The sequence below is a fragment of the Myotis nattereri genome (genome assembly GCF_964212035.1).
Source record: "Myotis nattereri genome assembly, chromosome: 11".
Classification (NCBI taxonomy): Eukaryota; Metazoa; Chordata; class Mammalia; order Chiroptera; family Vespertilionidae; genus Myotis; species Myotis nattereri.
Window position 1 is genome coordinate 28,892,035 of NC_138086.1, and position 24,700 is coordinate 28,916,734.

General features: G+C 41.4%; 1 protein-coding gene across 2 annotated transcripts in view; it reads left to right on the top strand.

Moving 5' to 3' along the window:
• The first annotated feature begins 1,305 nt into the window (after positions 1-1,305).
• Positions 1,306-24,700, top strand: part of TRIM24 (tripartite motif containing 24) — a 116,022-nt gene continuing 92,627 nt past the window's right edge. For both annotated transcript variants that reach the window (XM_081102315.1, XM_081102316.1), the window contains exon 1: positions 1,306-1,993. In XM_081102315.1, the coding sequence (XP_080958441.1) occupies positions 1,630-1,993 (364 nt within the window). In that variant the 5' untranslated portion in view covers positions 1,306-1,629. The remainder of the gene's footprint in view (positions 1,994-24,700) is intronic.

The window sequence follows — 24,700 nt, forward strand, 5'->3', positions numbered from 1 at the left end:
ATATTAAAAAAAAAAAAAAGAACTTGGCTCAACCATGGGCATGGGAGAGGGGGAAATTACAGGGGTGGAAGGGGGGTAAAGGGGGGAATATGTAATACTTTCAACAATAAAGATTTGAAAGAATAAAAAAGAAAGAAAAAAGATAAGACTTCACTCAAGAGGCTTATGGAAATTGGATTTAATTACCTGTTTTGAAAAGAGGCTGGTAGGAGAGGAATCTTTTGTGAAAGTAAGGTGTTGAGGGTATGCTAGGATGCCTAGAGTTTATCCACCATTTCTTCCTCCAAAATCATTACAATTTTAACAAAACCTTTTCTGACCCCACTCCACTCTCCTCAGAGTTCCAGCACTACTTTATTTGTACTTAAAAATGGCACCGCCATACAAATTTTTAAACAGTCTCATGTACTAGTATATAAGAAAGCTTCTCCCCCACCACCTTCGTTCTTAAAGCTCCTTAAAAGTTTGTCTATTTTTTGAGTGAAATTGTGTGTGTAAAAGAAGGGGGAGGGAATGAAAAAGAATATTGAATTTATGAATAATTGGGATATCTCTATTATTGGGATATATCTTTATTTTTATTTCTTGTAATGATGCATATATGCAATAACGACATTTGCAAACAATCTTTATATCTTAATTCCTTGGAAAATGATCAATTTTTACTTAAAAAGCAAATCATTGACTTGAAAAATTAATTTATTTTCCAGTGGCGAAATTCTTCAAAAATTTCTTACTTGTAAGAGAAGCTTCCCCTTATTCTTCATGCTCCATCATTCATCATATAGATGAGTGCATTCAGGTGGCAAAACCCATGCTGCCTCCACATCTTTTCCCCACATTTTCCAGTTTTAAAATTCATTCCTTACTCGCTTTTCACTACCTCCACTTTGTCATCCTTTGACACTCCCACCATGCTCACTCTTCCTACAGGATCCCCTCTCCAGTAATAAACCCAGTTTTCAAAGCAGTCAATTAACTCCTAGACGCGGTTGAAGCCCCGCCCTATAGGAGGAACCAACACAGGCGGATCGGATTAGGCGGTCCGTGGTGAACAAATAAACCCTTAATCTTTCAACGCACACAAAGGCCCAATCAGAGGCCGCGGTTCCAGAGTCCAGAGGGGCGGGGCTAAACGAGCGCCCGCCCACCTCCCAGCCTCCCGCAGCGCCGTCGGAGCCTCGCGGGCTAAGGCAGGCCCCGCCCCCTGGCCAGGCGCGGCGGCTATTGGACGACGCGCTGCCAGCCGTTGTTTCAGTTGTTGGGAGAGGGGGCGGGGACCGAGGCGGGCTCAGACCCAGAGAAAAGCGGGGAGGCTGGGCCGGGCTGGGCGGGCTTGTTGAGCTCCCCGGCCATTGGCGAGGCGGGCGGAGCGCAGCCTCCCTGGAGCGAGGAACCGTCCCCGCTGACAGAACCCCCTTTTCAGGCCGCGCCACCCGGGAGGCGGATCCCCGGTTCCGGAGAAGGATTCCTCCGCCCTCCTTCCCTCCCTCCTTCTCCCGCGGGCCACCCGAGCGGCCTGCGAGGAGGAGGAGAAGGAGGAGGTCGTCGGGAGCCGCGGCGGCGGCGGGCGGAGACCGCACTCCCCCTTCCCCGGCGGCGGCGGCGGCGGCGGCGGGGGGCAGGACAATGGAGGTGGCTGTGGAGAAGGCGGCGACGGCGCCCGCGGCGGCTTCGGCGGCAGCCGCCGGGGGACCCTCGGCAGCGCCGAGCGGAGAGAACGAGGCCGAGAGTCGGCAGGGCCCGGACTCGGAGCGCGGAGGCGAGGCGGCCCGGCTCAACCTGTTGGACACTTGCGCCGTGTGCCACCAGAACATCCAGAGCCGCGCGCCCAAGCTGCTGCCCTGCCTGCACTCCTTCTGCCAGCGCTGCCTGCCCGCGCCGCAGCGCTTCCTCATGCTGCCGGCGCCCGTGCTGGGCTCGGCCGAGACCCCGCCGCTGCTCCCCGGCCCCGGCTCGCCGGTCGGCGGCTCCTCGCCGTTCGCCACCCAAGGTGAGAGGCGGGCGCGGAGGGAGGGCCGAGGGGAGGCGGGCGCCCCTGCGCGGCGGGACCCACTGTCACGTCGCCGCCCGGGGTGCGCGGCGCGGGGGGGGAGGGGGGAAGGGCGAGGAAGCGGGTCTGTGTGGGCGCCGGGGACCCGGCGGGCCCGCGCGCCCCGCGAGCAACTTGCACGGGCGGCGCTGGGGACCTGGCTCGCGCGCCCCAGCCGCTGCTCGGCCCCCCGGCAGCCTCCTCCGGGCGACCCGCACTTTTGAAAAATCTCGGTCGGAGTCTGCTGTTGTCTGCGGCGCGGGTTCTTGGCCAAGTGCATCTAGTTCACGGCTACCCTCTGCCTCCCCGAAGCTTTGTCCAGGTGCCGACGATCCTGATCATCTCGCCTGGACCCACTGTGTGTGTGTGTGTGTGTGTGTTGGGACGGAGGGGGGATGCGGGTGAAGTGATAGTGACTTTCTTTGATGGTTGACTGCGGGTCAGATGTGGTCTGTTCTCTGTCTTGCATGTTCCGGGTTCTTCAATTCCATGAGAACCCGGTGTTCCCTCTCCCCGCTGTGGACAAAGGAACGATGAGACGGTGTCCTCTTGTCTTTTTTATCTTTCGAAGATTTTATGTTCAGTCGGTAAAAGGGTAAAGAGAAAATAGAACAAAGTGATTTGAGGGTGTTGTAAATTGTAGACAACAGCTGGAAATGTGGAAGCCGCTGTGGTCTTTGTGGTGGTTGTTACTGTATAGGACCTACTACAGGTAGAGAGTTTTGACAGGTGGCTCCCATTGCTAACTTTAACAGGTTTGGAACATTTAAATTTAGTGTAAGTACAGTAATTATTTGGTTCTGGTGGGATACTTGAGAGATTTTTTTCAATTTTAATATTGCAAATAGTTGAGCACCTCATTTAAAAAATACAAAGTAACTGAAAAGGGGGAATTCCTTTTTAATTTGAGATGAATGCTAATTAAATAATTGAGCTAGGTCAAGGAGTATATGAAATTAATGTTTTAAATAGATTATAGTGCTAGACTCCTCATTTAATTATATGTTAGGAACAGTATCTGGTTGAGGGAGACAATTTTCTCTGTTTCTGCAGGTCCTGCCCGCAGAGTGACTGCCCTTTGTTTCTGTTTTAAAAGGATGTTTGTATAAGGAACAGCCTTAGAAGATGGTGTCTTCCATCAGAGCAAAGCGCAGGCATGCATATGGTCCAGTATAATAAAGATAAATGCCTCCCTTTGGAGTAAAAGACAGGCATGCTTACTGCTCATCATAAAGATTAGGGTTCCCAGAGAGAAAAAAAGAGAGGGGAAAAAAAAGGTTTAGGGTTCCCAAAGCATAGGTTTTTCTCATGTAACACAACCCATTGCCTGTGTCTCCTGGCCCTCTTCATTTTGCTTGGTGGGAACTGGGATTCAGAACCAGTGCAAAATGTTGGTGCTTTGACTTATATAAATTATTGTAAGTAAAAAACTGCCCTTTGCCTGTGACCTGAATCTCATGTCTTCTACCAGCATCTAGGGTAAGCTACTTTGTTAGCTTGTAAGTAGAGTAAAATATCAGAGTCTTGACACTAGTTTGCTCAGATGTGGCCCACCTGTTGGAAAGTTAGTACAGGTGAAACTGAAATCTTAGTTCTTAAATTTTTTAAGACACATTTTAAGGTTTCTTTTATTTATTTTGTAAATGGTTAAACAGGCCAGTAGTCAGTTAAGACCTGAATTTTGCATAATTCTAGGATTAAGATGTATTGCATGCCTGGCCATGACATTCAGACTTGAATGAGAACATGGGTAATAAAAGTACTGATTCTCAATTCTGAGACAAGTTTGAATTTCATTTCTCAAAATGTTCTATGTAATTCCAGTCTCCAAATATTGCTTGTATTATATTCAAGTGTTCAAGGAAGGCATTTAAATTTAAAGGTAAATGTTTTTGCTTTTATACTAAGCAAAGGCTTTAATGATACTTTTGAGGTGTATACCTCTAAAAAAGTTAGGGTTATTTTCAATAAATTAAAAATATTATCCTGAATCTTACTGACTTGAATGCTTTCCGTTTTACCTCCTTGCAAACTTATTTTAATACAAGCTGAAGCAAAAATTTAGATAATACATTTTAGAACTAAATAAATAGGGTTCATTTGATGAACTTTTTAAAAAAAATTTTTTCTTGATTTCAGAGAGGAAGGGAGAGGGGGAGAGATACATCAACGATGAGTTAATTATTGATCGGCTGCCTCCTCCACATCCCCTCCTGGGTATCGAGCCCTCAACCTGGACATGTACACCCACCTGGAATCAAACCGTGACCTCCTGGTTCATGGTTTGATGCTCAACCAGCTGGACCATTTGATGAACTCTTAATGAACCTTCTTAATGAAGATTCCTTTAATTAACTTGTGGGTACAGGCACCATGGATCAAACTACAATACATGCAGGAGCAAAGCAGGTAATTGAGATAGAGAATTGTGAGCCTGCAAATAGGGAATGGTGGGGGAGTGGGAGGTGGCAAATTCTACTGAGCTCCAGCAGATTGTCATGTGAGAATGCAGGGCCAGTGTTGAAGGATCTTTTTTTTTCTTTAACAGGAAGTCTGAAGTCTGAATTTTGTGTAAAGTTTCTCTAGTCTACACTAATAAAAGAGAAAAATGGTAATTGGCGTACGGCGATACCTTTTTCATTGGCTAATCAGGGCTATATGCAAATTAACTGCCAACTATGATTGGCAGTTAACTGCCAACTATGATTGGCAGTTAACTGCCAACTATGATTGGCAGTTAACTGCCAACTATGATTGGCAGTTAACTGCCAACTAAGATTGGCAGTTAACTGCCAACTAAGATTGGCAGTTAACTGCCAACAAGATGGCGACTAATTTGCATATGTAGGCACAATGCAGGGAGGCGAAAGGGAAAGCAGGAAGAAGCCCCCTGCCACTGACAGTGATCGGAAACCCAGGGGGGAGCTAAGAGCTGGGGGGCAGGGCAAAGGCGGCCCTGGGGCCGCCTTTGCCCTGCCCCCCAGCCATGATCGGAGAATCAGGCGCCTTTGCCGCCCTGGCCAGTGATAGCAGGAAGTAGGGGTGGAGCCAGCGATGGGAGCTGGGCACGGTCGAAGCTGGCAGTCCCAGGAGCTAGGGGCCCCTTGCCTGGGCCTAAAGCGAAGCCCACGATCGCGGCGCCCCCCGCTGCCACTGCAGGTCCCCGCTGCCCGGGCCGGACGCCTAGGCCAGAGGCGTTAGGCCTGAGCTGGGGCGGAGCCTGCAACCGTGGGGGGCTGGGGGTCCCCTGCCCAGGCCTGACACCTCTGCCGGAGGCCTCAGGCCTGGTCAAGGGGCCGATCCGGTGATTGGTGATCGGAGGGTGATGAGGGTCAACTCCTCTGGCTGAGGCATCAGGCCTGGGTGGGGGGCGGAGCCGGGGATTGGGGGGATATGATGGTCCCCTTGCCCAGGCCTGAAGCCTGGGTCAGAGGCATCATGGCTTGGGCGTGGGGTTGGAGCAAGCGATCAGAGGGAGATGGGGGTCCCCTGCCCAGGCATGATTCCTGGGCCAGAGGCCTCAGGCCTGGGCGGGGGCCAGAGCCAGTGATCGGGGGGAGATGGGGGTCCCCTGTCCAAGCCAGACACCTCTGGCGGAGGCGTCAGGCCTGGGCAAGGGGCCGATCAGGCGATCGGAGGGTGATGGGGGTCAACGCCTGAGGGCTCCCAGTATGTGAGAGGGGGCAGGCTGGGCTGAGGGACACTCCCCCCCCCCACACACACACCCAGTGCATGAATTTCGTGCACCGGGCCCCTAGTATTATATATTGGCAGGTAATTAAGAAAAAAATGACATACCCACACAGGCCCTTTCTGTAGGCCACATAACATGTTCCAGTTACACTCTTAACTTTTAGATTTAGATAGGGTTTTTCAAATATTAGCTACTAGAATCACCTGGTACACTTGTTAAAATTTGGATTTCTAGGTCCCTCTCCCCAGGGAGTCCAATTTGGCATAGTTTTAGAATTCCAGAGTATAATATGAAACCCTAGTGTTTCCTTAGATCAAAATACAGTTGATCATAAGGATTCTGTAGAAAATTATGACCAAAATTCAGGTGTAGAGTAGTAATTCTCAATACTATCAGGCCTACTTTCCTTTTATTTTTTAAAGTTCTTTTGTTTATCCTCACCTGAGGATATTTTTCCATTGATTTTTAGAGAGTGGAAGAGAGAGGGAGAGATAGAGAGAAACATCGATGTACTAGTAAGTGAAACACATTGATTGGTTGCCTCCTGCAAGCACTCTGACCACGGCCAGGGCCAGGGAGGATCCTGCAACCAAGGCACGTGCCCTAGACTGGAATCGAACCCGGGACCTTTTGGTCCGCAGGCCAACGCTCTATCCATTGAGCCAAATTGGCTAGGGCTACTTTCATTTTCTATTAACTTTTTGGTGCTCCCTATGTCATCCTAAATAAAATTTATAGAAAATAAGTTCTTCCTAACAAATTTTTGAAATTAACATGATACTTGACCTTTTATAAAAGAAATAAAGTTAACTTATAATTTAAAAAGTATTGTAGTCCGGCCTGTGTTGTTCAGTGGTTGAGCACATGCTCAGGCGGATCCCCACTAGGTTCCATGTAGGAGGCATTCAATCAGTGATTCTCATGGATGTTTCTCTCTCTCCCTCTCTGAAATCAATAAAAACATTCTTTAAAGTATTATAATTTACAAATGCTCAAAAGTGTTTGAAAGGGGTCGCATTATTTGTCCAGGGAGTGTGAAATATAAGAATCCACCAGTTTCCTTACACTACTAACTGGCTGTCTGTAAGATATGTAACTCTCAATTCTGGGAGCTGATTTCTTTTGGTTCTTGGCAAAAAGTATAAATCATTTTTTAGTACAAAATATGAGGAAGGATTAATAATAGTATTTAAGGTCAATTCATATTGTATCAGTTTTATACACAACAGTTCTATATACAGTATATACTGTATTCACCTGTTGATGGAAATTACTATTTTTTTTCAGTTTGGGGCTTCTGTGAATACAGTTTTTATAAGTATTTGTGGACAATTCTTTATGTGGATATGTTTTGTTTCCTTGGGCAAATACATAGAGTTGGAATTTACCCTGGTTGTACCATTTTGCATTCCCTCCAGCAATGTATGAGAAGTTCCAGTTGGTTTACATCCTCGCCAATTTGGATATTATTAATTTTTGTCTTCTAGTTTGTGTGACGGAGTATATCATGGTTTTAATTTTTATTTTCCTAACAAATAATGATGAGCATCTTTTTTGTGCTTATTGGCCATCCATATATCTCTTTTGGTAAAATTTAAGTTTAAGTCTTTTGCAGATTTAAAAAAATTAGGTGGTTTGTCTTACTGAAAAGTAAAACTTTACATTGCATCTTGGTCCTGTTAGGTACCTTTATTGCAAGTATTTTTTTCTCCCACTCCTTTTTATTTTTTAAATGGTATCTTTTGAGTAGCTGAGGTTAAATTTTGATTGATTTATCATGGTTTTTTTTATTGATTTATCAGGGGTTTTTTCTTTTATGATTAGTGGTTTTCTAAAAATTGTGTACCTACTCCAAGCTTACTAAGATTTTCTCCCATTTTTTTCTTTCATTTTTATTATTTTTAAATATATTTTTATTGATTTCAGAGAAGAAGGGAGAGGGAGAGAGAAATAGAAACATCAATGATGAAAGAGAATCACTGATCGGCTGCCTCCTGCACATTCCCTACTGGGGTTGGAGCTTGCAACCCCGGCATATGCCCTTCACTGGAATCGAACCCGGGACCTTTCAGTCCGCAGGCTGATGCTTTACCCATTGAGCCATACTAGCTAGGGCTCTTTCATTATTTTTATAACTAAGCTTTTATACTTATATCTATAATCCATTTTGAGGAACTTTGTGTGAGGTGTAGTGTTGAGGTTCATGTTTTTAATCATATATTAAAGCACCATTTACTGAAAAGAGTTCTTTCCCATTATATTACTTTGGCATTTTTTATGAAAGGTCATTTGAACAAATATGTATAGTTCTATTTCTGTACTCGATTCTTTTCTATTGATCTGTCGTTTCAGTACTATTTGTACATTACGTTTTAAGTAAAATTTGAAATTGGACAGTTTTGTTCTTTCTCAAAATTGCTTTGGCTCTTCAAAGTCATTTGCATTTCTTCATAAGTTTTAGAATCAGCTTGTCAGTTTCTACACAAAAGCCTGATTTTGTTTGGAATTGCATTGAATTGGGGATAACAATTTGGGGAGGATGAGCTTAACAATGTTGACTATTATCCATGAACATGTTTTATCTCCCATTTATTTAGATCACTAATTTCTCTCAGCACGCTTTAGTTTGTAGTAGTAGTATACAATTTTTCAGAGTTTATTCTAAGGCATTTTATGATAATGTTTAATGTTATTGTAAATGGTGTTTTTAAATTTTCATTTCCAATTGTTGCTAGTATATTGAAATATAATTGACTTTTGTATATTGATTGTATCCTTTATATTGCTGAATTTAATGATTAAATCTAATAGTTTTTTGTAGATTATCACTTTTCGTATAGTTATACTTCTTTCTTGCCCTTCATAATTATAATTTTATTCCATTATTGCACTAGCTAGAACCTCCCGTACAATATTGAATAGAAGTTTAATTTCAGTATTAAATGAAAGATGATGTTACTATCTTATTCCTGATCTTAGGAGAATATTCAGGTTGTTCACTATTAATATGTTGGCTCTGTTAGTTTTTAATAGATGCCCATTATCAGAATTAAGTTTCCTTCTATTTCCAGTATGCTGAAGGTTTTTATCTTGAATGGATAATGAATTTGGTTAAATGCATTTTCTATACAGTATCTGTTAAAATGATCGTTTGATTTTTCTTTTTGTTTTTTCTGTTACTGTGGAGAATTACATAGATTTCCAGATAGTAAACCAATCATGCATTCTTGGGCTACACCCCTATTTGGTCATAATGTATTATCCTCTTTGCATATGTCTGATTTATAGATATTTTGAAATTTCTTAATGTTCATGAGGAATATTGGTGATAGAGTTTTCTTATATCTTTGTCTGATTTTGATACCCAGGTAATATAGTTCTCAAAATGTGTGAGGTGTTCCCTTTATCTCTATTTTCTGAAAGAATTTTTGTAAAATTAGTGTTCTTCCTTAAATATTTGATAGGATTCATCAATAAGTCCATCTTGGGTTGGAGTTTTCTTTATGGAAAGATTTAGGAATTCAGTGTCTTTATTTTTTTATATATTTTTTTAAATTAAATCTTTATTATTCAGGTTATTACATTTGTTCCTCTTTTTCCCCCCATAACTCCCCTCCACCCAGTTCCCACCCCACCCTCCGCCCTCACTCCCCACCCACTGTCCTCATCCATAGGTGCACGATTTTTGTTCAGTCTCTTCCCGCATCCCCCACACCCCTTTCCCCCCCAAGAATAGTCAGAACATTCCGTTTCTATGCCCCTGATTCTATTATAATCACCAGTTCATTCTGTTCATCAGATTATTTATTCACGTGATTTTTAGATTCACTTGTTGATAGATGTGTATTTGTTGTTCATAATTTGTATCTGTACCTTTTTCTTCTTCTTCCTCTTCTTAAAGGATACCTTTCAGCATTTCATATAATCCTGGTTTGGTGGTGATGAACTCCTTTAGCTTTTCCTTATCTGTGAAGCTCTTTATCTGACCTTCAATTCTGAATGATAGCTTTGCTGAATAAAGTAATCTTGGTTGTAGGTTCTTGCTATTCATCACTTTGAATATTTCTTGCCACTCCCTTCTGGCCTGCAAAGTTTCTGTTGAGAAGTAAGCTGACAGTCATATGGGTACTCCCTTGTAGTTAACTGACTGTCTTTCTCTTGCTGCTTTTAAGATTCTCTCTTTGTCTTTTGCTCTTGGCATTTTAATTATGATGTGTCTTGGTGTGGTCCTCTTTGGATTCCTTTTGTTTGAGGTTCTCTGGGCTTCCTGGACTTGTAAGTCTATATCACCAGGTAGGGGAAGTTTTCTGTCATTATTTCTTCAAATAGGTTTTTGATATCTTGCTCTCTTCTTCTGGCAAGGCTATAATTCTGATGTTGGTACGCTTGAAGCTGTCCCAGAGGCTCCTTACACTATCATCGTATTTTTGGATTGTTTTTTCTTTTTGCTTTTCTGTTTGGGTGTTTTTTGCTTCTTCGTATTTCAAATCTTTGACTTGATTCTTGCGATCCTCTAGTCTGCTGTTGGGAGTCTGTATAATAGCCTCTATTTCAGTCAGTGTATGCTTAATTTCCAGTTGGTCCTTTTTCATAACCTCGAGGGTCTGACTAGATTTCTTGAGGATCTCATTACATTTATCAGTGGTCTCACCAGTCTTTTCGATGGTCTTACTAAATTTATCGGCGGTTTCTAGAAAGTTCTTGAAAAACCTTAAAAGTGTGGTTTTGAACTCTATATCCAGTAGTTTGCTTTCCTCCATTTCTGTCATTTGTGTCCTGTTTCTTTGTCTCCGCATTTTTTATGCTTCCCTGTGTTGATAAAGTGGTTTTCTGTGCTAGGGCCCAGTGGTTCAGCCTCTCCAGTTACCTAAGGAGGACACTCTTGGCGCACCCCCTTGTGGTCTTTGTGCACAGTCTTGTAGTTAAGCCTTGATTATTGTAGGTAACACTGGGAGGGATTGACCTCCTGGTCAATTGGCTGTGAGAATCAGCTGTGTCTGCAGTGGGAGAACTTCTGTGTTGGCGACACCCCTCCGGGGCAAGACTTGCTTCAATGGGGCTTTGGTGCTCACTGGGTCTGCCCCCTGAGTGTGTCCTTTAAAGGTCCGAGGAACTGCAAAGTGGATGGTCCCACTCTGACCACTGGGGACACTTGCTCCTGGATCTCTAGGGAGGTGCTAATCTAGCCTTTGCCTGAGGCTACCCAGCAATAGCCTCTGTGCAGGGCTTGGGCGGGGCAGGGTGGGTCCCACGGTTCCACAGGGCGGAGCGAGCAGTTATGGCTGCTCTCAGTCCTGCCCTCAGAGGCTCTGCTTCTCAGTGTCTCGGTAATCGCTGCACGTACCTCCGAGAGAAAGCTGCCCTCGACTTCCGACCGATGCCAGACAGTCCCGCTTCTCCCGTATGAGTCTGGGTCCCCAGAGACTCGCCCGGAACTGGAGCTCAGAGCCTGAGACTCCCTCCAGATTGAAAAAGACAGCCGTGCCCTCAGCTGCCAGCCTGCTCCGCGTGCGCCTCTGTACCTTAGTATTTTATTTCCGCACCGCACCTCCTCTGAGTCTTGGTATGCTTTTCTCTTTCCTTCCAGTTGTAGAATTTCCACTCAGCCAGCCTTCCTGTGGTTCTGAATGATGTCCGTTCCGTCTTTTAGTTGTATTTTTGAAGTGGTTGTGTGAGGCAGCAATCTCCGGTGTTTACCTATGCCGCCATCTTGGTTTCTCCTGTCAATGTCTTTAATAGACATACAGCTGTTCAGATTTTCTATTCTTGAATTCTGTTTTGGTAAATTGTTTTAAGAAATTTTTCAGATTTGTTTAATTGATACACTTATTGGCATAAATTTGTTCACAATAGTTTCTTACCCTTTTAAGGTTTCAGGAGCTGAATGATACCCCCTTTATTGTTTCTATCAATTGTAATTCATGTTTACTCTTTTTGGCTGCTATTACGAAGAGCTTATCAACGGACTTTTGGCTTTTTTGTTCTATTTATTGTTTGTCACTGCTTTAAAGGTATAGTTTTTTCTCTAGCCACCTCAAATTTTGTTGTGTTTTTATTAACATTCCACTAAAAATATTTAAAAATTCGTCATGATTTTTTTTCCCTATGAGCAATGGAGTTTCTAATTTCATCTTGTATTTGTTGTGCACCAGCTTGATCATTTCTTCATGGAACCCTAATTCCTTATTTTAATTAAGTTCAGCTTACGAAATTTTCTTTTGTGCTGTGTCTAAGAAATCTTTATCCAATACAGATATTTTCCCCTTATTGTTTCCCAGTTTTAATTTTTATATTTAGGTCTGTGACCCATTTTGAGTTAACTTTTTATGTGGTATGAGGTATGGATTCAAGTTTATTTTACATACAGATATTTAATTTTCCCATCATATTGTTAGAAAGCCTACAGCATTGCCTTTGTGAAATGATCAGTTATCCATGTACATCGGGAGGTTTGTTTCTGGGCTCTCTGTTTTGTTCTATTGATCTATTTGTCTGTCTTTATGCCAATACCACTCTGAGTCTGTATATCAATGTCAAAAGGTCTTATGACAGGAAAACAACAGGAAAGATATTCTGCAGGGAATTCTTATGTTTAACTGTAGAATTGAATTTAATGATGGGGATAAGGTATGACAAAGTAGTATGTACTTGTTATATGCTCTGACAATGTAGGTATAATACAATTATTCAGGAACTTAAGGAATATAGTTGAAATGAATCTTTCCTGAGGAAGCTTTGAGAGAATAAATTTCAGACAACCAAGAAGAAATGGTTTAATAGAATTATTGATTGCCTTATAGAAATTTACCTGGGAATCAAAGGATATTATTACTTTAAGCAGATGCTGGGGGATACAGTACAAGGATGGTATGAGGGGGGAAAAAGCTAATTTCTATATGGCTCATACTAGGAAGTTAAAGATAGTATCTAATGAAGAGAGGACTAAGGTTATATAAAGGTATTAGTATAAAGATAACCAGTAGGACAAAAGACTAAACCTTTCTAGATTCCAAAAGATATATGGAAAGGGGGAAAAGGGAACAAAGAAAATATGGTTAAATAATTTATATTGTTTCTTTATAACAGAATTGAGGTAATATCAATAAATGGGCTTTGGCCTATAAGAGAGAAAAAAATTTTTGGGTGGGGGCAGAATCCAAATTTGTGCTCTGCAGAAGATATCAGTACAAAATTGAAAGACCCAGAAAGGTGAAGAATAAGAGGTTATGCAAAGATTATCCCAGGAAAATCAAACATAAAGAAAATGGGTTACTCCTTTGATGTTGCATAAGGTAGAACTCAAGCCAGAAATGATTAAAGAGGGAGACACAAATAAGGCTACAAGCTGCAGTCTCAGTGAAGATATACTATTGGTATATGGATATTATGACAACTTTGATTTTTAAAAAACATTTTCGGAGAGTCAATAAGACTTGGAAACATTAATAATACTAGAGGCCCAGTGCATGAAAACTCATGCACTGGGGGGGTCCCTCAGCCCGGCCTGCCCCCTCTCACAGCCCGGGAGCCCTCGGGCGGGAGGCGACGCCCCCATCACACCTCTGCTGCTGCCACTGTTGGTATCGCAAGCCTCAGCCAACCCTGGTTACCTGAGCCTCGGGCAGCCACCATCCCAGGCTTGCCTGCGCCTCGGGCTGGCCCCTGGGGGGCTAAGGGGACTGGGGGACTCTGGAGGCAGGCGCACGGCAGGGCTGAGGGGACTGGGCGCTGCCATCTTGTGGCTGTGGGTGCCGCCATCTTTTGAGGGTGTGACAGTCAATTAGCATATTCCCTCCTTATTGGCTGTAGGTGCTGCCATATTTGAGGGTGTGACAGTCAATTAGCGTATTCCCTCCTTATTGGCTATGGGTGCCACCATCTTTATGATGGCATGAGGGCCAATTAGCATATCCCCTCCTTATTAGATAGGATACGACTTAAAAATCTCTCTTAGTTGAAGATAGATCAAGTGGACAAAAATTTTATAAGGCTGTTGAAGCCCTAAATAATACAACCAAAAGGTGGAGCTCACCGTTGTGTATTACATATGAAAGAATATACCTTCTTTGCAAATGCACATGTAACACTGAAAAAAAATGATCATTTGTTGACATAAAAAGAAAACTCCCTGAAATTTACCTCCAAAATAGATACAATGTGTTTTTTTGTTGGTTTGTTTTTACTAAAAATTAGTTTAAAAAATTCATAGCTCTGGCTGGTGTGACCGAGTTGGTTGAGCATTATCCCATGCACTGAAAGGTGACATGTTTAATAATTCCCTGCCTGGGGACATATCCAGGTTGTGGGTTTTTCCCCCCAGTTGGGATGTGTGCTGGAGGCAGCCGATCATATATGTTTCTCTTTCTCTCTAGTCAATTAAAAAATTTTTTTTTTTCCCGAAAAGGCCCTTCCATCTGGAAACTAACAAAGGCATTGCCAAACAACTCTTGACTTGTGAAAATACAAACAAAATTGCTAGTTCCTTGGCATGAAACATCAGAATCAATCAATAGGTTATAACAGGGGTCAGAAAACTTTTTAAAGAAAAGGGTAGATAGTAAATATTTTTTTAAAAAATGTTTTTATTGATTTTAGAGAGAGGAAGGAGAGAGACAGATGTTTCTCTCCAGTGTTTCTATCGGCTGCCTCCTGCACACCCCCTACTGGGGATCGTGGAGCCTGCAACCCAGACATATGCCCTGACCAGGAATCAAACCAGTGACCTCTCAGTGCAAGAGTTGATGCTCAACCACTGAGCTGCACTGGCCAGGCGATAGTAAATATTTTTACAGTTTGTGGACGCTATGGCCTCTGTTGCAACTTTTGAACTCTTTTCCTGTAGCATGAAAGTAATTATAAACAATCTTACCTATATATATAAAAGACTAAGCGACCGTTAAGACCAGAATGGCTGGTTGACCAGTCGCTATGATGCGCACTGACCGCCAGGGGGCAGATGCTCAATGCAGGAGCTTCCCCCTGGTGGTCATTGCGCTCCTACAGCCAACCTCCTATGGCCAGCCAACACACCCCCTTCCTCTGGTCCCTCCCCACAGCCGGCCAACCTCCCACGGTCCCTCCCCCCAACTAGTTTTTTTCCCCCCGCAGAGCAAGACAGCCCTGATCGGCCCTGATCACCAGCCAGGCCTAGGGACCCCACCCATGTATAAATTCGTGCATTGGGCCTCTAGTATATAAATAAGTGAGTATGGCTGTGTTCCAAAAAAACTTGATTTACAAAAACAGGTGGTTGGATATGGTTCATGGACTATATATAGTTTGTCAACCTCTGTGTTATAGCCAAAGCAATCATCATAAAATCTGAACATAAATACTTATATCAATGAAAATGAATATTAATGAATATGCAAAAAACGTAGTAGAAAAACAATAAAGTAAACCAAAGAATGAAGAAGGAAAGGTAACGAATTTTAGATAACAGAAAAATAGTAAAATAAATACATCAAAATTTTGGTCCTTTGAAGTTTTTGTTTCTTTATCTCTCTTTCTTGTTTTTGTTCCACTTATTTATGCATTTATTGGTTGACTCTTGTATGTGCCCTGACTGGGGCTCAAACCCGCAATCTTGGCATATTGGGAGGATGCTCTAACCAATTGGGCTATCCAGCCGGGGCCCTTTGAAGTGTTTTTTGTTTTTTTTTTTTTTAATCAAACCCTTTAAAAAGGAGAAGAAACCTTACATACAGTGGGAAAGAAACCACCAAAACAGAAAATTAAAACATTCACAAAGATAACTATGAAAATATATGCAAATAAATTTGAAAATTGATGACAAAAAGGATATTTTATAGGAAATCAGTTTATCACAATTGACCCAAGTAAGATACTCAGCCATATTGCCAGTGGGATGCAGAGTGGTAGGTCTCCTATGGAACAAAACTGGCAACACCTGGCAAAATCGCAATTGCATTTTCTCATTGATCCAGCAATCTTCACTTTATTTCTAAAGATAGATTTGCAACAGTATAAAATTAGGTATGTGCAAAGTTGTTGCAGCATTGTTTGCAATAATGAAAAATTGGAGTGAAGAGCAATAGACAGTGGAATAAATCATATTATAACTTAACTGGACAGATGTAAAAGAGAAATGAGGAAGATCTCTGTAGATTGCCATAGAGAGCATTCCAAGATTTACTGTTGAGTAAAAAAAATATAAAGGTACAGAAGAATATGTATTACATGCCAACTTTTGTGGAAAATGGGGTGAAATTGTGTGTGTGTTTCTTAGATCTGTCCACTAAAAGGGCCTAAAAGCAAAAGCAACAATATCTCAGTAACAATAAAGGATAAGGAGGAGAGAGAGAAAGAAAATTTTTTTTTAAAAAGAAACAATAAAAGAATAAAAATGGCTACCAATGGAGATAAAAGGGAAAAGAAGGAATTAGGACTATAAACTACACTTGGGTAATGTAACTTGTGTATTATGGTATTGATTTTAGAACAATATAGATATGCTATATAATAAACAAAAAATAAAATATTAGCCCCTACCCTCCTCCACTCCCCAAGAAAAGAACAACCCTGACACGAACATTATATATAGACAACCAGGTGGTTTTCAGCTGATTTTAAGTTACAATATTAACTGCATCTCTAATATGCTATATCCTAAACACAAAAAGAAATTTCATATTTCATTCAGTGGCCTATTTTTATTGGTAATATTGGTATGATTATTTTGAAATTAGATTTTATATGGCATAAATATGAAAGAATGACAGCTTGCCAGCAGGGTTATTAATGATTGGAGCTGAAGGAAAGATAACAGATTTCAGAGTATACATGTGAGGAAACATAGGTAAAATTCATAGATTACTTGATGGTTTTGAACATATTAAAAGCTACTTTTGGAAAGTTTGGTGTTGATTTAGTGGTGAATATCTAAAAACTAAGCAAATAAGAAATATAGTAACTGTTAATTATGGAGAATAAGATCATTTGAGAAAGGAAATGTAATTGTAATATGCTCTGTGGCTCAGTTATGAATATTATTAAATGTTCTAAAGGTTTGATTTAATGGAAAACTAATAGAAATAAATGTTAGGATGAAGAGGGAAAGTTTTGGATGGACCTTATCCATCATCTTCCATTGTATGGTTGGATAGGGCACTCCATTTAAAAAATTATGTATTAGTAAAATTAAAAAAGAACTGTCAGAGCCCTAACTGTTGTGGTTAGAGCGGTGGCCCAAGTACTGAATGGTCCTGTGTTAGTCAAGGGCACGTACCTGAGTTGCAGGTTCAATACCCAGCCCTGGTTGGGGTGGGTGTGGGAGGCAACTCACATCAATGTCTGTCTGTCTGTCTCTCTCCCTTCCCCTCTCTCCTTCCTCCTTCTCCCCTTCCTCCCTATCTAAAAATCAATGGAAAAAATATCCTCAGGGTGAGGATTAACAACAACAACAAAAACTGTTAGAAGAATGTTTATTAATAGGTCAGGGAAAATTATTTTGAGGGTAGAAAAAGTTTTTAAAATCATACCTATGGCAGTATTCTGTTAGTTAAGCTCAGCTTATTATAAAGTAATATTCGAACCCTGAGTTTTTTTAACTAAAAAGTAGAATTCTTGGTCAATAGGGTAAGTGAATCTTTTTTTTCTTTTTCTTTTTAATATATTTTAATGATTTTTTACAGAGAGGAAGGGAGAGAGAGAGGGAGAGTTAGAAACATCGATGGGGGAGAAACATCGATCAGCCGCCTCCTGCACATCTCCCACTGGGGATGTGCCCGCAACCCAGGTACATGCCCTTGACCGGAATCGAACCTGGGACCCCCGAGTCCGCAGGCCGACGCTCTATCCACTGAGCCAAACCGGTTTCGGCAGGGTAAGTGAATCTTTAACTTACTTTTACCAACCTTCATATACCCACCAATAGGTAATGTGCATTCATATTGTTTAAGATGAGGACACTCACCAACATTTGGTGTTATCAGTCTCTAGTTTTTGGCAATCTGGTAGATGTTTCTAGTTACCTTCTTTGGATCTAATATGCTTTTCCCCAAGTACCAGTTAGGTTGAGCAATTTTCATATGCATATTGGCCACTTGGATTTCAGTTTAAGTACTTGTTCAAATCTCTTTTCCATCTTTCTGTTGGGTTATTAGTTTTAATATGAGTTCTTCGATATTCTAGTTATCCTCTCTCATTCTGTTTGTCTTAACTTTTTAAAATAGGGTCTTTGAACCAAACTTAGTTTTATGAATCTTCCCCTTGTGGTTACTGCTTTAGCTTAAGAGTTTTTCCATGCCTCAAAGTAATAAAATTATTTTCCTCTATTTTCTTTTAAAAGCTCTAAGTTGTGCCCTTCACATTTAGGTTTTTGTTTCAATTGCAGTTGATTTATTTATGTGGCAATAGGTGGGAGTCTAGTTTTTTTGTTAATCCTCACCTGAGGATATTTTACCATTGGTTTTTCAGAGAGTGTAAGGGAGTGGGAGAGACAGAGAAACACACATTGATTGGTTGGTCTCCCGCACGTGCCTCAAAGGAGCCTGCAACCTACATACATACCCTTGATCAGAATCAACCCAGGACCCTTTAGTCCGCAGGTCCATGCTTTATCCAGAGCCAAACTGATTAGGAAAGTTTCATTTTTTATCAGCTGTCCCAGCAGCATTACTGAAAATGCCATTCTTTTTTCAATGCACTGCCATCCCTATCTGTTATTAGTTATTTATATGTGCAGGAGTCTATTTCTCAGCACTCAATCTCTGTTTCTCAGCCAATTTTGATCGTTTGGTCTATTTGTCACTTCTAGAATCAGTGCCACCCTCTCTCAATCACTATGTCTTTACTTTTATTTTTTTAATCCTCACCTGAGAATATGTTTTTTATTGATTTTTAAAGAGAGGAAGGGCATAGGGAGAGAGAGAAACATGGATTGGTTGTCACGCCCCAACTATGGATCAAACAGGCAACCAAGGTATGTGCCTTGACAGGGAATCAAATCGGCAAACTTTCGGTGCACAGGGCAACACCCGACCAACCAAGCCACACTGGCCAGCACATGTTTTATTTATGTGTTTATTAACATTTTTTAAAAAAATAGTTTTATTTCGGAAGGGAGAGGAAGAAAGAGAGCTAGAAAAATCAATGATGAGAGAGAATCATTAATTAGCTGCTCCTGCATGCCCCCATTGGGGATTGAGCCCGCAACCCGGGCATGTGCCCTAACCAGGAGTTGAACTGTGACCTCCTGGTTCATAGGTTGACTCTCAACTGCTGAGCCACACCAGCCGGGTTAATATTTTTTTTAATGTTAAACATCCTATATAATAAAGCCTAATATGCTGAGTGTCTAGTTGACTGGTCAGCCGTTCCAATCCAAGTGTAATATGCTAAGGGCGCTCAACTGCTCACTATGACATGCACTGACCACCACGGGGCAGATGCTTTGACCGGTAAGTTAGCTTGCTGCTGGGGTCCAGCTGATGGGGACTAAGCAAGTGGGTCAGACATGCCCTGGAACTCTCCCATGGTCCCTCTCTGGCTGGCTAACCTCCCGTGTCCCTCCCCGGTCCCAGTCTTGCACTGGTTGGGTCTCTTGGCCTGGCCTGTGCTCTCTTGCAATCCAGGACCCCTTGGGGGATGTCGGAGAGCCAGTTTTGGCCTGATCCGCAGGCCAGGCTGAGGGACCCCACTGGTGCACAAATTCGTGCACAGGGCCTCTAGTATACTATATTGTTTTGATAGCCTAGCACCATGGTTGGCAAACTGTGGCTTGCGAGCCACACGTGGCTCTTTGGCCCCTTGAGAGTGGCTCTTCCACAAAATGCCACAAAATACCACGTGTGGGTGCGCACGTACAGTGCAATTGAAACTTCGTGGCCCATGCGCAGAAGTCGGTATTTTGTGGAAGAGCCACACTCAAGGGGCCAAAGAGCCGCATGTGGCTCATGAGCCGCAGTTTGCCTAGCCGCAGTTTGCCGACCACTGGCCTCGCCTACTATTCATCCCATTTGTGAGGGAGAGATTCCTACCCTAGGAATGGCCTAACACAACACCCAACACTGGACAGATGGACAGATGAGATTGACAGCAGTTTATTAGTTACATATACTCACAACCCTCTTGGGGAGAACACCGAGCGCCATGCACGGCCACACAGAGGTTGTACTTGTTGCAGAGTTAGCAACCAGGTACTGCGGGAGGCGGTCTTTGTATGTACTTTTATGTAGGATGCCCCCTAGTTCCTACAAGAAGATTGGTTCTTTTGAATAATTCTGTAAGCTGGCAGGAAATAAAACCTGCTAGTCAGGGATAAGCAGGAACTGCCTGGTCCTGTTGATAAAGGAGGGATGTTTACTTGGGGGACCTTATCTGTGGGAGTAGAGGGGAGGAGAACCCGTGGTTACGCTCTTCTTGGCTCTCCCAATTTTACCAGAATTGAGCAGCACATTATATCAAGTCTTAATTTTTAGACCTTACCACAACCCATTTATTTCTATTAGCCACAAAAGGTTTTTGGTTTTCTAAAATCATGAGTAGAGTAAAAAACAAAACATAACAAAAAAACAAAACAAACCTTTTCTGCCTCTATGAGAAGATAGTTTTCCTTTCATATGTTGTGTAGTGAATTCTAAGGATGATTTTCTAATAAAATGATTTTGCATTCCTAGGCAGAAGTCTACTTAGTGATGGTATATTCCTCTTTTTACATGCTGCTGAATTTGATTTGCTCCTCCTGGCAGAAGGAAGTGCCTGCTACCAAGGGCTTCCTCCCCTCTCCAAGCAGAGCCTGGCGCCAGCTGCATGGCTGCGTCTGCTGGTGGTCTGCACTCTCCTCCCTTTTCATCTCCGTTTGTTCCCATTTGCCCACCTTTAGATGTTTCATTGTGCAGGTCTCTCAAGTGTGCATTTGTGTTAAGCAGGGATTTCTTGGTTGAAGTATAATTGGTTAGCTGTTGAAATTTCTGGGGAGAAGACATGGTGCACCCTCATGTGGCATTTCTCTGACATCACTTGGTATACCTTTTTAATATAGTTTTTGATTTTTAAACCATGTTAATGTTTCACATATTCAAAAATAAATTTATACCAAAATTAAAACAAAAACTCTAAAACTACATGAACTAGTGAACTTGAAAAATATCAAATGGTAACCTAACAGCATATTGCAGAATTTTATTATCCAATGTGACAGTTTATCTTTCAGTGAATGCATCTTATTTGATCTTTAATGATATTTCTGCTGGATTTAGAGTTCTGGCTATACCAAGTATTGTCTTTTATCACTTGGAAGATGACTTCTCATTCCCTTCATTGCTGATTAGAAGTAGGCTATCAGACTTTTGTCTTTTTTAATGAGAATCCACCTTTTCTTTTTTTCTGTAAGGTATTTCTTTTTATCTCCCCTCCCCCCTTTGGTTTTTGCAATTTTAGTGTGATATATCTAGGAGTAGTTTCTTTTTATATGACTTGGGATTCATTCATTCTGGCAATTTTTTTTTCCTCCCTTCTCTCTCATCCTGTGTGTGTCTTTTGTTTTGAGGTGGTCTCTTGTAGACAGCATATAGTTGGGTCATGTTTCTGTATCCATTTAGCTATCCTACGCCTTTTGATTGGAGCATTTTATTTGACTGTCTATTTTGAATGATAGCCTTGCTGGATATAGTAATCTTGGTCTCAGATGCTTGCTTTTCATTATCTTGAGTACTTAATGCCATTCCCTTCTGACCTGTAGAGTTTTCTGTTGAAAATATACTAGTTCTTATAACCCCACCACTTGCTCCAGGCCTTCACCACCCTATTGTCTATGTCCATGGGTTATGCATATACGCATACAAGTTCTTTGATCTCTAACTACCCACCCACCTTCCCCCAACTTTCCTCTGAGGTTCTGCAGTCTGTTCCATGCTTCTATGTCTCTGGATCTATTCATCAGTTTATTTTGTTCATTAGATTCCACTTATGATTGAGATAATGTGATACTTGTCTTTCTCTGACATATTTCGCTTAGCATAGTACTCTCTAGGTCCCTCCAGGCTGTTTCAAAGAGAAAGAGATCCTTCTTTTTACTGTTGTATAATATTCCATGGTAAATATAACACAGATTTTTTTTTATCCACTGATGGGCATCTACTGATGGGCACTTGGGCTGTTTCCATGTCTTAGCTGTTGTAAATTGTACTGCTATGAACATAGGGGTTCATACATTCTTTCTGATTGGTGTTTTTGGGTTTCTTGGGTTATATTCCTAGAAGTGAGATCACTGGGTCAAATGGCAGTTCGTATTTAATTTTTTAAGGAAACTATATACTGTTTTCCATAGTGGCTGTACCAGTCTGCATTCCGACCAACAGTGTACTAGGGTTCCCTTTTCTCCATATCCTGTCATTTGTTGACTTCTTGATGATAGCTATTCTGACAGATATAAGGTGATACCTCATTGTCATTTTAATTTGCATCTCTCTGATGATCAGTGACTTTGAGCATTTAAAAAATATATTTTTATTGATTTTAGAGAAGAAGGGAGAGGGAGAGAGAGAGAAAAACATCAATGATGAGAAACATCAATTGACTGCCTCCTGCATACCCCCAGTGGGGATGGAGGCCACAACCCATGCATGTGTCCTGACTGGGAATCGAACCATGGTTCATAGGTCGATGTTCAACCACTGAGCCACTTTGAGGATTTTTTCATATGTCTCTTGGCCATCTCTATGTCTGCTCTGGAGAAGTGTCTATTTAGGTCATTTGCCCATTTTTTAATTGGATTGTTTCTCTTCTTTTTAAGTTGTATGAGTTCCTTTTTTTTTTTTTTTTTTAACTGCCTAGGTCCTTCCACTCCCTTGTAGGTTCCCTTTTCTTGACTCTGAACATGTTATATGCCACTTTGTTTGTAATATTCAGTATTTCCTTTAGGAGAAACGGTCGGAAACAATGGAGATGGAAAAGCTTTTACCAGTACATCTGCTCTCTCAGTTCCTCCTCTCATATCTATGAGTTCCTTATATATTTTTGATATTAATCCTTTATCAGATGTATCATTGCCAAATATGTTCTCCCATGCAGTGCACTCCCTTTTCGTTTTGTTGATGGTTCCTTTTGTTGTGAAGAAGCTTTTCATTTTGATGTAGTCCCATTTATTTTTTCCTTAGTTTCCTTTGCACTAGGACAGTGGTTCTCAACCTTCCTAATGCCGCGACCCTTTAATACAGTTCCTCATGTTGTGGTGACTCCCAACCATAAAATTATTTTCGTTGCTACTTCATAACTGTAATTTGGTACTGTTATGAATTGTAATGTAAATATCTGATATGCAGGATGTATTTTCACTGTTACAAATTGAACATAGTAATTAAAGCATAGTGATTAATCACAAAAACAATATGTAATTATATATTGTGAAATATTTATTTCTAATTACAAATAAATGAAATTGTGTCTTGAAGCATGGTGTAGCCTGGGTAACGGTCTTAATATAACAACAGTATACTACATTGCTACATTTTGCGACAGTATGTGTAAAAAGCCAATGTCAGTGCGAAGGTTGAGATTGCTTCTTTCTTACCAGATCAGAAATTCTCGGGGGAGTCTTTGCAAGAGCACAATGAAGATCATCTTCCACAACAAGTCTACTTCCGTATTTAGACTCGATAACCAACAAGCTGGAAAATCCTGTTTCACAAAGAAATGTTGTTGGAAATGGAAAGAGAAGGCGTAACACAGTCTCAGACAGAACAGGATATGACTGCAAACACTTGATTCAGAATTTTGTAACTGGCATTGTAGAGAAATCAGTTCTTGCTGCATCGTTGTTAATAAGTTCAGCGAACTCCTCTTGTGCTGTCTCAGGAACATCTTCAATTTTGACTGTGAATGGGCTTCTGGCAAGTGCAAATGGGTTGTCAGGTAGATTTGGAAAGTACGATGAAATTTCATCTGCAAGCATGTGCAAGTGTTCTTTCACAGAAATTATCACCGTAATCCTTTTGTCTGGTTCAATGTCATGTTCCTGAAAGAAAGCAGATAAGGTAGGCAACATGTAAATTTTATTTTCATCCAATTTTTTTTTTTTTTTGCCAAAGCTGAAGTTTCATTTGGAATGATCGGATCTTTTCAGACAAATTGAGGCATGTTGCATTTGGTCCTTGCAGTGATAAATTTAACTCATTCAAAATGGCAAAGATGTCAACCAAGTAAGCTATTTTCTGCAGTTCACTGTTATCGCTGAAAAGTGCTTCGAACTGCGGTCTTGGTTTCTGATAAAAAAACATTTTGAGTTCATCATGAAGCTCAAAAACACGTTTTAAAATTTTTCCTCTCGACAACCATCTCGCTTCAGTGTGAAATAAAGCATTGTTCGGTGCATCCAACTTGTTGCACAGTTGCGAAAACAGTCGACTGTTTAAAGTGCTCGCCTTTATAAAATTGACATAATTTATGACGCTTTTCATTACTTCTTGTAACTTGTGGCAGCGTCTTTATTGCTAATATTTGCCGATGAATCATACAGTGAGTTCCGATTACTTTTGTTGACTCATTCAGTACCAAACGTTGAAATCCAGATCAGCATCCTAGCTGGAGCACCATCTGTGCAAACACCACAACCCTTTTCCCAAGAAATCTTATGCTCTTTCAGAAATGAACCAACTGTGTCAAATAATCACTTGCAGTAGTTGTTGTTTCAAGAGGTTTGCAAAAAAGAAACTCATCTTTAAAGTCGCCATCATTAATATACCTCACGTAAACCAGTAATTGAACAGTTTGCGACGTCTGTAGATTCATCAAGCTGGATACTAAATATTGGAAGTGGAGCAGATTTAATTTCCTGGATTACCTGATCAAGAATATCAGCAGACATGTCATCTATTCTTCTGCTGACAGTGTCATTAGATAAGGAAATTGCACTCAATTTCATAACAAATTCGTCTCCGATCATAACTTGAACAATGTCTTTGGCTGCTGGCAACAGTAAATCCTCAGCAATGGTGTGAGGTTTCATAGCTCTG